Source organism: Palaemon carinicauda, chromosome 6, assembly GCF_036898095.1.
Source record: "Palaemon carinicauda isolate YSFRI2023 chromosome 6, ASM3689809v2, whole genome shotgun sequence".
Taxonomy (NCBI): domain Eukaryota; kingdom Metazoa; phylum Arthropoda; class Malacostraca; order Decapoda; family Palaemonidae; genus Palaemon; species Palaemon carinicauda.
The window spans coordinates 86,377,266-86,389,967 of NC_090730.1; the positions used below are offsets into that span (position 1 = coordinate 86,377,266).

At 47.3% G+C, this 12,702-nt stretch overlaps 1 protein-coding gene across 2 annotated transcripts in view; it reads left to right on the forward strand.

Moving 5' to 3' along the window:
- Window positions 1-12,702, forward strand: part of LOC137642591 (apoptosis-resistant E3 ubiquitin protein ligase 1) — a 723,802-nt gene that overhangs the window by 583,093 nt on the left and 128,007 nt on the right. For both annotated transcript variants that reach the window (XM_068375282.1, XM_068375283.1), the window contains 2 exons: window positions 8,240-8,320; window positions 8,963-9,119. In XM_068375282.1, the coding sequence (XP_068231383.1) occupies window positions 8,240-8,320; window positions 8,963-9,119 (238 nt within the window). The remainder of the gene's footprint in view (window positions 1-8,239; window positions 8,321-8,962; window positions 9,120-12,702) is intronic.

Genomic DNA, 12,702 nt, shown 5'->3' on the forward strand with positions numbered 1-12,702 from the left:
AGGTCTCCTCGTCGAGAGGTGGAGAAGGACCTGCCCCCTTCGCTACTCGAGTCCTGTATCCCGCCCAGGAGGGAGCCTAAGGACTGTAAGACGATCCCCAAATCGTCAGCGAGGATCAGGCAGGAACCGTCTAGAGCCGTCGAGGATGTCCACGTGTCCCCCCAGGAAGAGCCACTGGGGACGGGAGACTTCGCTGCAAGTCCTTCGGGAAGAGAGCACCAGGAGTCAGAACACGCATTCTGACAAGTCCTGACCCTCATGAGGAACCTTAACGGAATCCCAGACCCTGAGGTCCCACCTCGTGAAGGGAAGGACACGGTCCTGGACCGCGTCTACGGCACTCAGAAACCCTCTAGGGCCAGTGCAGCTTTGCCCTGGTCTCAAGGGATGAAGACTGCCAGGGACAAGGTCGAGGGCCAGCTCTCTGAGCTTGCCTCCTCCAGCAGATCGAGTGCCGGTAATAAACTCCTCCCTCCTCCTCGAGTCCATCAGAGGAGGTACTTCGAGATCCTCGAGGAGTCTTCTCTGAGTCTTCCCTTACACCATTCCGTGGAAGAACTCACAGGGGGAGTCCCTCTTGAGAGACTCTCCAAGCGGCACATGTCCTTCTCAGCCACTGAGATTCTGAGCCAGGTGAAGGTCACCAAGTGCGCCATGCAGGCGATTTCGTGGCTCGACATCTGGCTGGGGTCTCTGGGCATCCTGGTGCGGTCCGAGGACCTCTCCAAAGAAAGCACCAGGAAGGCGCTGGAAACCTTTCTTCTCTCGGGCACTCGGACCATTGAGTCCACCAAGTTTCAAGCTTGTGGGCCAACACGATCCTCAAGCATCGGGACGCTGTGGCCGAGAGGTTCCATCATAAGGTACCCAGTGCGGAGTCTAGCAGGCTCAGACACTCTTCCTTCCGTTCTCGGTAAGAGCCTGTTTGAGCCTAAGGACGTGGAGCTCACTGCCGAGAGGTGGAGGAAATCCAACCAGGACTCCCTCATCCACAGGGCCCTGACATCAAGGCCTTACAAGCTTCCAGCAGTCCAGCAGCCCCGTCCGGCTAAGGACACAAAGACGACGACCACCGCAGCGAAGCCCAAGGTGTCTAAGCCCTTTCCTGCCAAGAGCAGAAAGGGCAAGAAGTCCTCCAGGGAAGGCAAAAACCCTAGAGGTACCAGCCGAGGCCGGAAGCGCTAGGGTTGGCAATCCCCCTGCATGTCCACCAGTAGGGGGATGCCTTCTGAGTTGCGCGACAAGGTGGCAGCAACTCGGGGGCGGATGATTGGACGATCTCCGTGATCTCTCTAGGTTATCGCGTCCCATTCACAGCCTCTCTACCTCCCCTGACAGCGAACCCAGTGTCTTTGAGCTCTTTTGCCATGGGATCGGCAAAAGGGCAGGCCCTCCGGGCCGAAGTCCAGACCATGTTGGAGAAGGACGCTCTCCAGGAGGTTGTAGACAGGTCCCCAGGCTTCTACAGTCGACTCTTTCTTGTGAGAAAGGCGTCTGGAGGCTGGAGACCAGTCATTGACCTCTCGACCCTGAACGGGTTTGTCAAGCAGACTCCGTTCAGCATGGAGATGGCAGACACGGTCAGACTTGCAGTGAGACCACGAGACTTCATGTGCACACTGGACCTGAAGGACGCATACTTCCAGATCCCAATCCATCCGTCTTCAAGGAAGTACCTGAGATTTTGCCTAGACAACAAGATCTACCAGTTCCAGGTGCTGTGTTTCGATCTCTCCACAGCTCCTCAGGTGTTCACCAGAGTTTTCACCATCATCTCTTCATGGGCCCACAGGATCGGCATCCGTCTTCTTCGTTATCTGGACGACTGGCTGATCCTAGCAGACTCGGAGGCAACCCTTCTTCGCCACCGAGACAGACTCCTCGAAGTTTGCCAGGATCTAGGGATCGTGGTAAATCTCGAGAAGTCCTCCCTGCAGCCCTCTCAGAGACTGGTATATCTAGTCATGGTCATAGACACCAATCTCCACAAAGCCTTCCCATCAGACGAAAGGATAGCAAGGCTGAGGAAGGTTGCGAGACCTTTCCTCAATTGAGAGGAACTCCCAGCCCAATCGTGGCTTCGTCTCCTCGGCCACCTCTCCTCCCTGACCCGTCTCGTTCCCAACAGCCGCCTCAGAATGAGATCCCTCCAGTGGCGACTCAAGTCTCGATGGAGTCAAGGACTCAACTCCCCGGACATCCTGATCCCTATGGGATCTGCGGAACGAGCAGACCTCAGTTGGTGGGTGGCAGACGAGAACCTACGAAAGGGAGTGGATCTTGTCCCTTCCCCGGATTTGATGCTATTCTCGGACGCATCAAACAAAGGGTGGGGGGCCCACGTTCTGAGCCACAGGACCTCAGGCCTGTGGTCAGAATCAGAAAAGTACCTTCACATAAACCTGCTGGAAATGAAGGCCGTATACCTGGCACTTCAGAAGTTCCACCAAGTCCTGGCGGGCCACTCTGTGGTGGTGATGAGTGACAACACCACGGTCATGGCTTATATCAACAAGCAGGGAGGTACCTTTTCGCAACAGCTATCCCATCTTGCAGTAGAGATCCTGAGATGGTCCGAAGTCCACTCGATTTCACTAGCGGCTCGCTTCATTCCAGGCAAAAGGAATGTGCTCGCCGACAGTCTGAGCAGAGCGACGCAGATAGTGAGTACCGAGTAGTCTTTGGATCCTCAGATAGCCAACAAAGTCCTGACTTTATGGGGTTCCCGACGGTGGATCTGTTTGCTACGGCGCTGAACACCAAGCTCCCGCTGTACTGCTCCCCAGTCCCGGACCCCAAGGCTCTCTGGCAAGATGCCTGGGACAACGTCGATGAGTACGCCTTTCCCCCGTTCTGTCTGATAAGGAGGGTACTCAACAAGACCAGAACATCGGTCAATCTCTCAATGACCTTGATAGCTCCGCTATGGCATCATGCAGAGTGGTTCCCGGACCTTCTGCAGCTCCTCACGGAGATCCCGAGGGAGCTCCCTCCACGTCGAGAGCTACTCAAACAACCACACTCCAACATCTACCACAAAGCCGCAGCTTCGCTTCGGCTTCACGCCTGGAGACTATCCAGCATCTCCTCATAGAGAGAGGATTTTCGCAACAAGTTGCAAAAAGGATGTCTGGCCACCTGCGTAAGTCATCCGCAGGAGTCTACCAGGCGAAGTGGCAAGTTTTCTGTGGTTGGTGCCGTGGAAGGGGTATATCTCCCCTCGATGCCACTTTACCAGCAATAGCAGAGTTCCTCGTTTATCTGCGGGAAGAATTGCGCCTTTCAGTCTCGGCAGTGAAAGGCTATCGCTCAGCCTTAAGTCTTGCCTTCAGGCTCAAAGGAATGGACATTTCCTCCTCGTTGGAACTGTCTCTGCTCATACGGAGTTACGAGCTTACCTTCCCTCAGTCGGAAGTGAGACCTCCTCCTTGGAACGTGGTTCGAGTTCACAGGTCTCTTAAGAGACCTCCCTACGAACCATTACGCCAGGCTTCTGATCGCCACCTTACCTGGAAGACGGTGTTCCTGCTAGCTTTGGCCTCGGCCAAGCGAGTCAGCGAAATTTATGGTCTCTCCTACGACGTCGCCCATTCAAGGGGATGGGGGGAGGTAACGTTCAGCTTCGTCCCTGACTTTGTTGCCAAGACTCAGAACCCGGGAGTGCCGGACCCAAGGTTCGACTCCTTCCAGGTTTCGAGTCTCCGTACCGTAACAGATGACTCAGACCATCTCCTACTGTGCCCAGTCAGAAGTCTGAGGTTGTATCTTAAAAGATCAGCTGCAGTCCGCCCCCAGGTGCGAGCTTTGTTCGTGAGCACCGGGGAAACAAAGAGGAGGGTCACCAGGAATACCATCTCGACCTGGATTCGCAAGGTAATTCATCTGGCCTTGAATCCTGACCCTCCTCCGTCACGTCGCCCTAGGGCGCATGACATCAGGGGCGTGGCTACGTCCCTGGCCTTCAAGAGGAACTTTTCGGTGACGCAGGTCCTGCAAGCTGGGGTGTGGAAGCGTCAGACCACCTTCACGGCCCACTACCTGCAAGACGTGACACACAGGAGGCTTGATACGTTCTCTATCGGCCCTGTGGTGGCTGCACAACAGCTGGTCTAACCTCAGGCTCCTTATTGGACAAGTAGCAGAAGGTTGAGGGCATTGTTACCCGGTTTTAGTCTGTGCGAATGAAAAGATCTGTCTGGCCCTTTTCTTTTCTTCATCCTCTCCTCCCTTGGAGAAAAACAGCATCCTGGGTCCTTTGCACAGCTGACCTCGAACCTCTGCAGGTAAACCATGCTCCCTTGTGTACCTAGTATTAAGTTGTAATACTGTCATGTCCCCATACCCTGACGAGGTGGTATTGGGAGAGTCCTAGCCTAGATTTCCATCTGAAGCACTCCAGGTCAACTTCCTAGGACGAGTCACTGCTCACCTTCACACACAACTTACGTAGGCCGCAGCAGTCTCACAACTGCCTGCGAGGAGCAGGGGCCCCCTCAACCCACGAGTTCTTTCAAACTCGGGTTCGGGGTCCCCGGGCAAGCCAAAACCAGTATGGCAGGGTACTTCCCACCCTTCCTAAGGGTTAAGTCACCCCATGTAAATAGCGTGGTTTGTATTTCAGTTACGGAACAAATGACAAATTCGTAGATAATTTGTATTTTTCCTAACTATACAGACCTTAACTATTTACAGTTATGTGCCCGCCAGCCCTGTCCCCCAAGATAAGTCCTACCTCTAAGTAAAGTGAAGCATTCACCGGTGTGTGTGAGGGGGGAGGGGTAGCTAGCTACCCTCCCTACCCCACGCTAACTAGCGGCTGGGTAGGAAATCCTCGTTAAAACTTTTATGGCTCGTCGTTCAGCTACGCCGAAGTAATTACCCAATGTAAATAGCTAAGGTTTGTATAGTTAGGAAAAATACAAATTATCTACAAATTTGTCATATTTTTTATATAAACTAAAAAACTTTAGCAAAACAACAAGAGGAAGAGAAATATGGTAGAATAGTATGCCCGAGTATTCCCTCAAACAAGAGAACTCTAACTGTCAGTGGAAGACCATGGTAGGCTACAGAGGCTAGGGCACTAGCCAAGACTGGAGAACAATGGTTTAATTTTGGAGTGTCCTCCTAGAAGAGCTGCTTACTAAAACTAAAGAGTCTCTTCTACCCTTACCAAGAGGAAAGTGGCCACTGAACAATTACAGTGCAGTAGTTAACTCCCTTGGGTGAAGAAGAATTGTTTGGCAATCGCAGTGTTGTCAGGTGTATGAGGATAGAGGAGAATCTGTAAAGAATAGGCCAGACTATTCGCTGTATGCGTGTAGGCAAAGGGAAAATGAACCGTAACCAGAGAAAAGATCCAATGCAGTACAGTCTTGCCAGTCAAAGGTCCCACTAACTCTCTATCGGTAGTATCTTAACGGGTGGCTGGTGCCATGGCCAATGTACTACCTACAATGATAAAGAAATTCTTAAACAATTTAAAAGAAATTACAGTATGCAAGTACACTCCCTTGAGGTGCCCCACTGTTTAAAGATTCGTATGATGAATGAGAGTTTCCAATTTCCACGCAGTAATTTCTACCAACCAAGTAGTCTTTCAGGTATTCGAAAGCTTGATCTTCAACGCCGATGGACCGTACATCATTTAGTAGCAGTTCATGCTTAACTGCATAAAAAACAGCACGTAAGATCGAGTAATATTAAAATACCACATTTATTTTCATCCATCATTTTCATGTACGTGTGTGGCTTAAAGCCAGATTAGTTTTAGATGAAATAGAATTCAACAAATTGCTTTGTTAAACTTCTGGAAAAGACAATGTTGTTGAAAATGACAATATGGTTAGTAAAATAGATGAAAACCTTTACTTGATCCGGATGAATAGAGAAATCGCCATTATACAGTAATTCCATACTTTGAAGTGAAATAAAGAATCGACAAAGAAGGGTGTATGAATGATGAAAGGGAATTATCTAACAATTTTAAATGGCAACATCAAAAACCTTGAGCTTTATTTACGATTGCATCATTCTTATCCTGAGAGTCACTAGGGCATCATTTAGTTTCTTGCCTTTTCCACCTTAAGGTGTAGGCCTATCTGTCTTTCCTTCATTTTCTTTATTCCATATTTGAGAGACTCTTCCACATGATTAAGATTGGATGCAATGTTGTGATCAGTTCTGAATGAAAAGTTTAAAAACTCTCCATCGATGGAATTGTCTGCTGAGAAGTGAGAAGAAAACTGGTCTCAAAAAAGAACAGTTAGAGATGGGAAACATCAGCTAAGGCATCCTCATTGTAATCTCTAATGCTTATTTCCAGCAAATGTGCGTAAGGTTTAAAGGTTGTTCATGAATAACATAGGCAAGGATGTCTTAGCAGGACTATTCCCAAGAGACTGGCCATATATACAGTAGACTACATATGATAAGTCCAGTAGCCTCTCTCCATCTAAGCTAGGACCAGGTAGGAGCAAATGATGATTGCCGATGACTCGGCTGGTAGACCTATAGGCCAGCATATTGCTAGGCAGGGATGTTTCCAATAGCCTACTAGAGTTTTGTTAAGATCAAGAAGTTAAGCAGGTGTAGGGGTCAAGTTTAAGGTTGCCATAGAAATAGAAAACAAATGGAGCCATGTGAGCACTCATTACTGTAATCATATACTGTATATAAATAAATCTAATAACACCAGGTAGTAGGTTGGCCAGGGCACTAGCCACCCGTTGAGATACTACCGCTAGAGAGTTATGGGGTATTTTGACTGGCCAGACACTACATTGGATCCTTCTCTTTGGTTACGGTTCATTTTCCCTTTACCTACACACACACATAGACACACAGACCGAATAGTCTGGCTTATTCTTTACTTATTGTCCTCTGTCCTCATACACCTGACAACACTGAGATTACCAAACAATTCTTCACCCAAGGGGTTACTGCACTGTAATTATTCAATGACCACTTTCCTCTTGTTAGGGGTAGAAGAGACTCTAGCTACGGTCAGTAGCTCTTCTAGAAGAAGGACACTCCAAAATCAAACATTTGTTTTCTAGTCTTGGGTGGTGCCATAGCCTGTATACCATGGTCCTCCACTGTTTTGGGTTAGAGTTTTCTTGCTTGAGGGTACACTCGAGCATGATGTTCTGTCTTGTTTCTCTTCCTCTTGCTTTGTTAAAGTTTTTATAGTTTATATAGGAGATATTTATTTTAATGTTGTTACACTTCTTAAAAATTGTATTTTTCCTTGTTTCCTTTCCTCACTGTGCTATTTTCCCTGTTGGAGCCCTTGGGCTTATAGCATCCACCATTTTTAACTAGAGTTGTAGCTTAGCAAGTGATAATAATAATAATACTGTATATAGTTGGCAGGGAAGAAGCTCCAAAAATCTATGACCTTGGTATTTTACCATTAAAGGCCAAAATGGGTATGCTTGATTTTTTTACAATTTCTGTAGTTTATATAGTTTGAACATGGAGTACTGTATAGGCTTCATGAATTAGCGTTCACGGGAGTTCGTTTGATGGAGTAGGAGATAGTGACTAGAAAAACTAAATCCAGACCTATCTATGATTAAGGTTACTCTAAATAACATATTAGCTTTAGGAAAATGTGCAGTATACCAACTTTAAATAGTTTTGCTTGAATGTTTTTTTTTTTCGGAATAAGAAGACTAAGCAATATAGATGACATTGGAAGGGTCTTCAATTATTATCTTAATATGGGTTGGTGTTTATTTTGTATTCAATATTTTTACACATGGGAAGTGAAGTACAGTACTAATGTCTTTACATTGAAACATATTGCACTCCATACTATAAAAAAAACAGTTTAAATCTATCTCCATTTTGGCACAAACATATTCATAATTTTAACTTGTCTGTAAGCTTCCTCCACTTAGATTGTAAAAATATGATCTAGTATTAGGTTTTAATAATGTAATGGCAGTAACTAATCTTATGTTTTAAGATATGTAACTGGAATATTAATGAAGTATCATGTGCTTTTGTTTCTTCAGATTCTGTAGTGTTGCCTTTCATTTTATGGGTTCTTTTATTTACAGTGATATACACGGAGAAAGCAAACATTTCTTTAAACAAACAGCTTACTTTTAATGATTTCTGTATATTTTTGTGTCATTGTGTCTGGAGTGATTCGAAGTAATCATTGATTACAGTCCATTCTTTATTGCAATTTGGTATTAGTGTTCACAATAATTTATGGATGGTTTTCCAGTTTTACCAGCGGAACGGTCGGCCATACCCCATTAGTGATGCTGACGGTGTTCTTGTCGAGATAACACAGGGAATCCATAAGGTAGGTTTGCCATAAATACTGTTTAAAAAGAATATTACTTCTTAATGTTACCTGTCATCTTATGTAGTAATATAATGTACTGTACTTTATGGAGAAATACTTTAAATTTGTACATTAAAAAGCATTTCTTCTTTCCACATTACATGCAGTAGTCAGTTTTATTTTTAAACCTAAGAGGTAATTTAGTTTCATTATTTTTTTTTAGCTATATCAATTTTAAAGTGACTTGTGAAGGTTCAGCTGTGAATCAATTAGAGTTGTATTCTACAATATATGGTATATTGTCTAAGAAACAAAAATCATATTTGTTTGATGTAGTTCAAGCTGTGCAATAGAATAATTTCCCCACAGGGGTCAGGGTCATCAGCATCTCACACTACACTGAAAGCAGTACTTAAGACTATGCAGTGTTACTTTCTACTTAGTTTCACCTACTTTTTGGCAATCTACTTTATCTCTGTTCCCCCTTCCTATTGTCCACTTTGCTGTCCAGTATCTTTTTAGCTTTTGTTTCAGAGTGCACTTGTACCCCAGTGCAGGGCCATAAGATCCTAATTCCAAAAATCAATCAAGACATAGTCATCTGACTTAAATTGCTTGTCAGAGTTGAATGGATATTTCTATGTTGACTGGCTCTTCCAGGTTAGTGTAGTTACTGAACTTGGGGGAACAGGGGAGGCAGAGATCAACACAGCAAGATGCAAATTTACTGCAAGACAAGCAGGACAGTACAAGGTATCCATCCTTCTTGCCAATCAACACATTCGAGGAAGTCCATTCATCAAGAATTTTTTACCAGGTGGGCCATTTAGGAATTGTTTGGTTTATTGTCTTCCAAACTTTTTCAATGATTGCTTGTTTATATCAATGCTGTAAATAGCAAATTTTTTAAGCTGAATATTCTAGATTTGGTGAAGGTAATTACAATCTTTTGAAATTATAAATCCTAGGTGCAAATGTCTAGATGGAAGTCACTTTAGTTGTTTTATATACAAATTGGAAAAGAAGACTCCATATTGCAGAAAGCAATATTAGGATAGCAAGGCTATCAATTGAAGGTACAGACTTTTTACCCTAAATATTTTCATATTGAAAAGGTTATTTGTTCCCCTACTAACAAATCTTCCTTTATTTATGTGGATTATCTTTCAGCAGCAGCTGGAGGTACCCATTAGACTTTATTTGCCAGGTGGCAACCCTGCCTAACCTCTTGAGCGGGTAGGCGGGGATGGGGGGCGGTTTACCCAAACACCTCTATATATACTCTCACAGCAGTGAGAGACTTCACTTTGTTTTAGCTCAGTAGAGATTGAACGTGTCTGCTCTCCTCCTGACTGCTTTCTCTTTTCAGGTGTGCATGTTTTCTCTTGCGATCGCCTTCATCATGCGAATCTGTCCAGGGCACGAGGATGCCGCGTGCGGGACCTTCATATCTTAGTTGGAGACCGACCTGCACTCTTTGTCCTACTTGCCGAGGGTATCGATGCAAGCAGGGTTCGCCCTGCTCAGAGCATAGGGAGTGGTCTGCCTCCCAATGGAAGAAATTTGGGTCTCGTAGGAAGAAGACGACTAACCAGGACCGCTCTTCCTCAGGGGTGAGCAGAGCGCGTTCTTCTTTTTCTTGCACCCCCTAATCTCTCTCAAAAGCTCCTCGCTCGCGCTCTTACAAGGGCCGATCAATTAGAAGCGCAGATCGTTTAACTCCTTGGCAACCCCAGGATACTGGGGTGGTTGTTGCTTCCCCCGAGAGGAGCAACTTCTCCTTCAGCTGCTGGGGAGCCATTCTTCCTTCCAAATCTGCTGCAGGTGTGGTTGTCCTTAGGGATTTTGGGACCCCCTTCGAAGGAGGAACTGCTGCGCCTTCTTCAGCATGGGGCCAGGAAGGAACCTTCTCCAGAGCCGTCAACATCTCACGGAGGTCCATCTGTCGCCTTCTCCTGGCCCTTCCACATGTGGACGAGGGAGATCGTTCGCGTTCTCCTCTCCAACGGCCCCCTTCTGACAATGAATCCTCTCTCCATCCTGGGTCCTCGTTGTCCCCTAACAAATTCAACCTTCTGTTTCTCCCCACAGGAACCCGCAGGTTGCAGGTGTGGATATTCCGGGGCCCAGGGGTCATACCATCAGCTGTGCGAAAAGGACGAGCATCACCATCGCCTTGCCCTTCTGGACTATCTTCCCCTGATCGCCGTTCACGACGATCGAAAGATCTTATGGAACGTAGGTCATCATGGTCCGACTGCTCTTCTTCTGGAAGACACTCGCACTTTAGAGTCTCGCGCTCACAAGACCGCAGGTCTCAACGCTCTTGTCGGAGGCGTTCCTCTTCACGAGGACAAGTCTTGCGATCGTGTTTAACACAATCACAAGCAAAGTCTAGACCTAGTTCCAGACACTCACGTTCTATATCTCTGCGATCTAGATCACGAGAGCGGCGCTCTCGCTCGCGAGGATGACGCTCACGTTCACGAGGGCTTTGTTCACGTTCGCGAGGATACCGTTCACGAGAACGACAATCTCGATCGCGAGGCCGACGCTTATGTTCGTGAGCTAGGTATTCACACCGTTCTCGAACAAGAACTAGGTGCTTTCGTTCACGAACCGCTCGTTCGCAATCAAGGTCTAGACGTTCCTCATCTAGAGTTAGAGATAGGCGTACACGCAGTCCATCAGTACGTAGCCCCTCAACCTGACCTTCCAAATGACTTAAAACTGGACCTGAAGATAAGTTTGACCATTCTTCTATCAGGTGTTCAGCTAAACCCCCAGTGTCTTTCACCCCCTGGGGAGTTTTAGCAAAGCGTTCGCCTACACGACGCTTAGAAACGCATCCCGCTGTGACGTGTTCGCCATCGAGAGTAGTCCCTATTCAGAGGCCTCCTCTGCCGACTTCGTCGGACGTAGGTGCTTCTCTGAGGCAGCAGGAAGGTGTTAGACCTTCCTCTTCCTCTGTGGCTCCTAGTGCTCCTGTTTGCGAGCACTTCTGTTCGTGAATCGCTTCATTTGACGTGTGAAACTTGCGTTTTTGCATGTGAATCTTGCAATTTCTGCGAGCAATTCGCGTCGTCCATCTGCGTCTTCCACCTCCTGCGGAAGACCAACACCCTTCCCAGAAGGGTTCAAGGAGCCCCCTAATAGGTTCGCTAACATTCCTATTAGTCCCGACCTTCCTTCACGTCCGAAGGAATGTGTTCCTCTCCCTTGGGATTATCACCTCCATCAACTGGAGCTCCTTCTAGAGTTGTACCCAAAGGATGCATAAATAGGGAATTCCAGGGTATACCTAGGGGTTCAGAGCCTCCTCCATGGGTGAGCACCTTCATGACCCCCCTTCTGAAGACTCTGAATGTGGCTCCTCCACTGCCACAACCTCTGACTGTCTCAGTCAAGGCAACCCCTAGGATTCCCTTGGAACCCTTGTCGTGTTCGTCAGTTTGGAGTCAGGACCCTGGAAGGATTTCGACGGCAGACAGAGCGTGCAGATCACCTCCACCCCAATTCTTACATGGCCAACTTATCCTTTACTCCAGTGAAGGTAAAAGAAGCAGAAAAGAAGGATGAGAGGCGTAACACCACCTCACGCTGATATCATCCATACTAGGATGAGTAGGGATATAGGCTCGCTCAGGGAGATCTCGATCTATCCCTTCAACCCTCAAGACATTGAGGTAGTGCCTCCGGACCAACATCCATTTTCTGTACCTCCTGCTGAGGATGAGCATCCAGCTCCTGCTGCCAAGGCTTCGTCTAGTGTCTCAAAGACCTCGCAGGTTCCTCCTAATAAGACCGCGGAGGAACGTCCTGTGCGTAGGGAGTCGAAGGACACTAAGAAGAAACCTAAGAACACTACGTCATGGGAACGTAGAATGACTGAGGCACAGAGCCGGTCCCCTGTGGCGGGCCCACCCAGTGATTCTGTTGATGACCCTGACCTACCCCAGGCTCTGGATGTGAGCATGGAGGTGGACGACCCCTCGGACTAGGAGGATGAGAATCTTCCAAAGGAGAGACGTGAGTCGGAACATAACTTTTGGCAGGTCCTTACCTGTATGAAGGCCATCAATAGGCTGTCTTACTCCTGGTTCCACCATCCAGGAAGGGAAGGATACGGTTCTCAATGAAATATTCGAGACCCAGAAGCCTTCCAGGTCCAGTGCAGCTCTGCCCTGGTCCAAAGGTCTGACAGCTGCCAAAAGGAAAGCTATCGCCCAGATAGCTTGAACTTCTAGTTCCTTGAGGGTGAGTTCCTCCTCTTGGTCCCTTCGACTTCCTTTGGTTTTACAAAGGAGTATTACGAGATTGAAGGGGAACCACATTACACCATGACCCTCGACCCTTCGGTAGAGTCCCTAACGAAGGGTGTTCCAACTCAAACCCTCTCC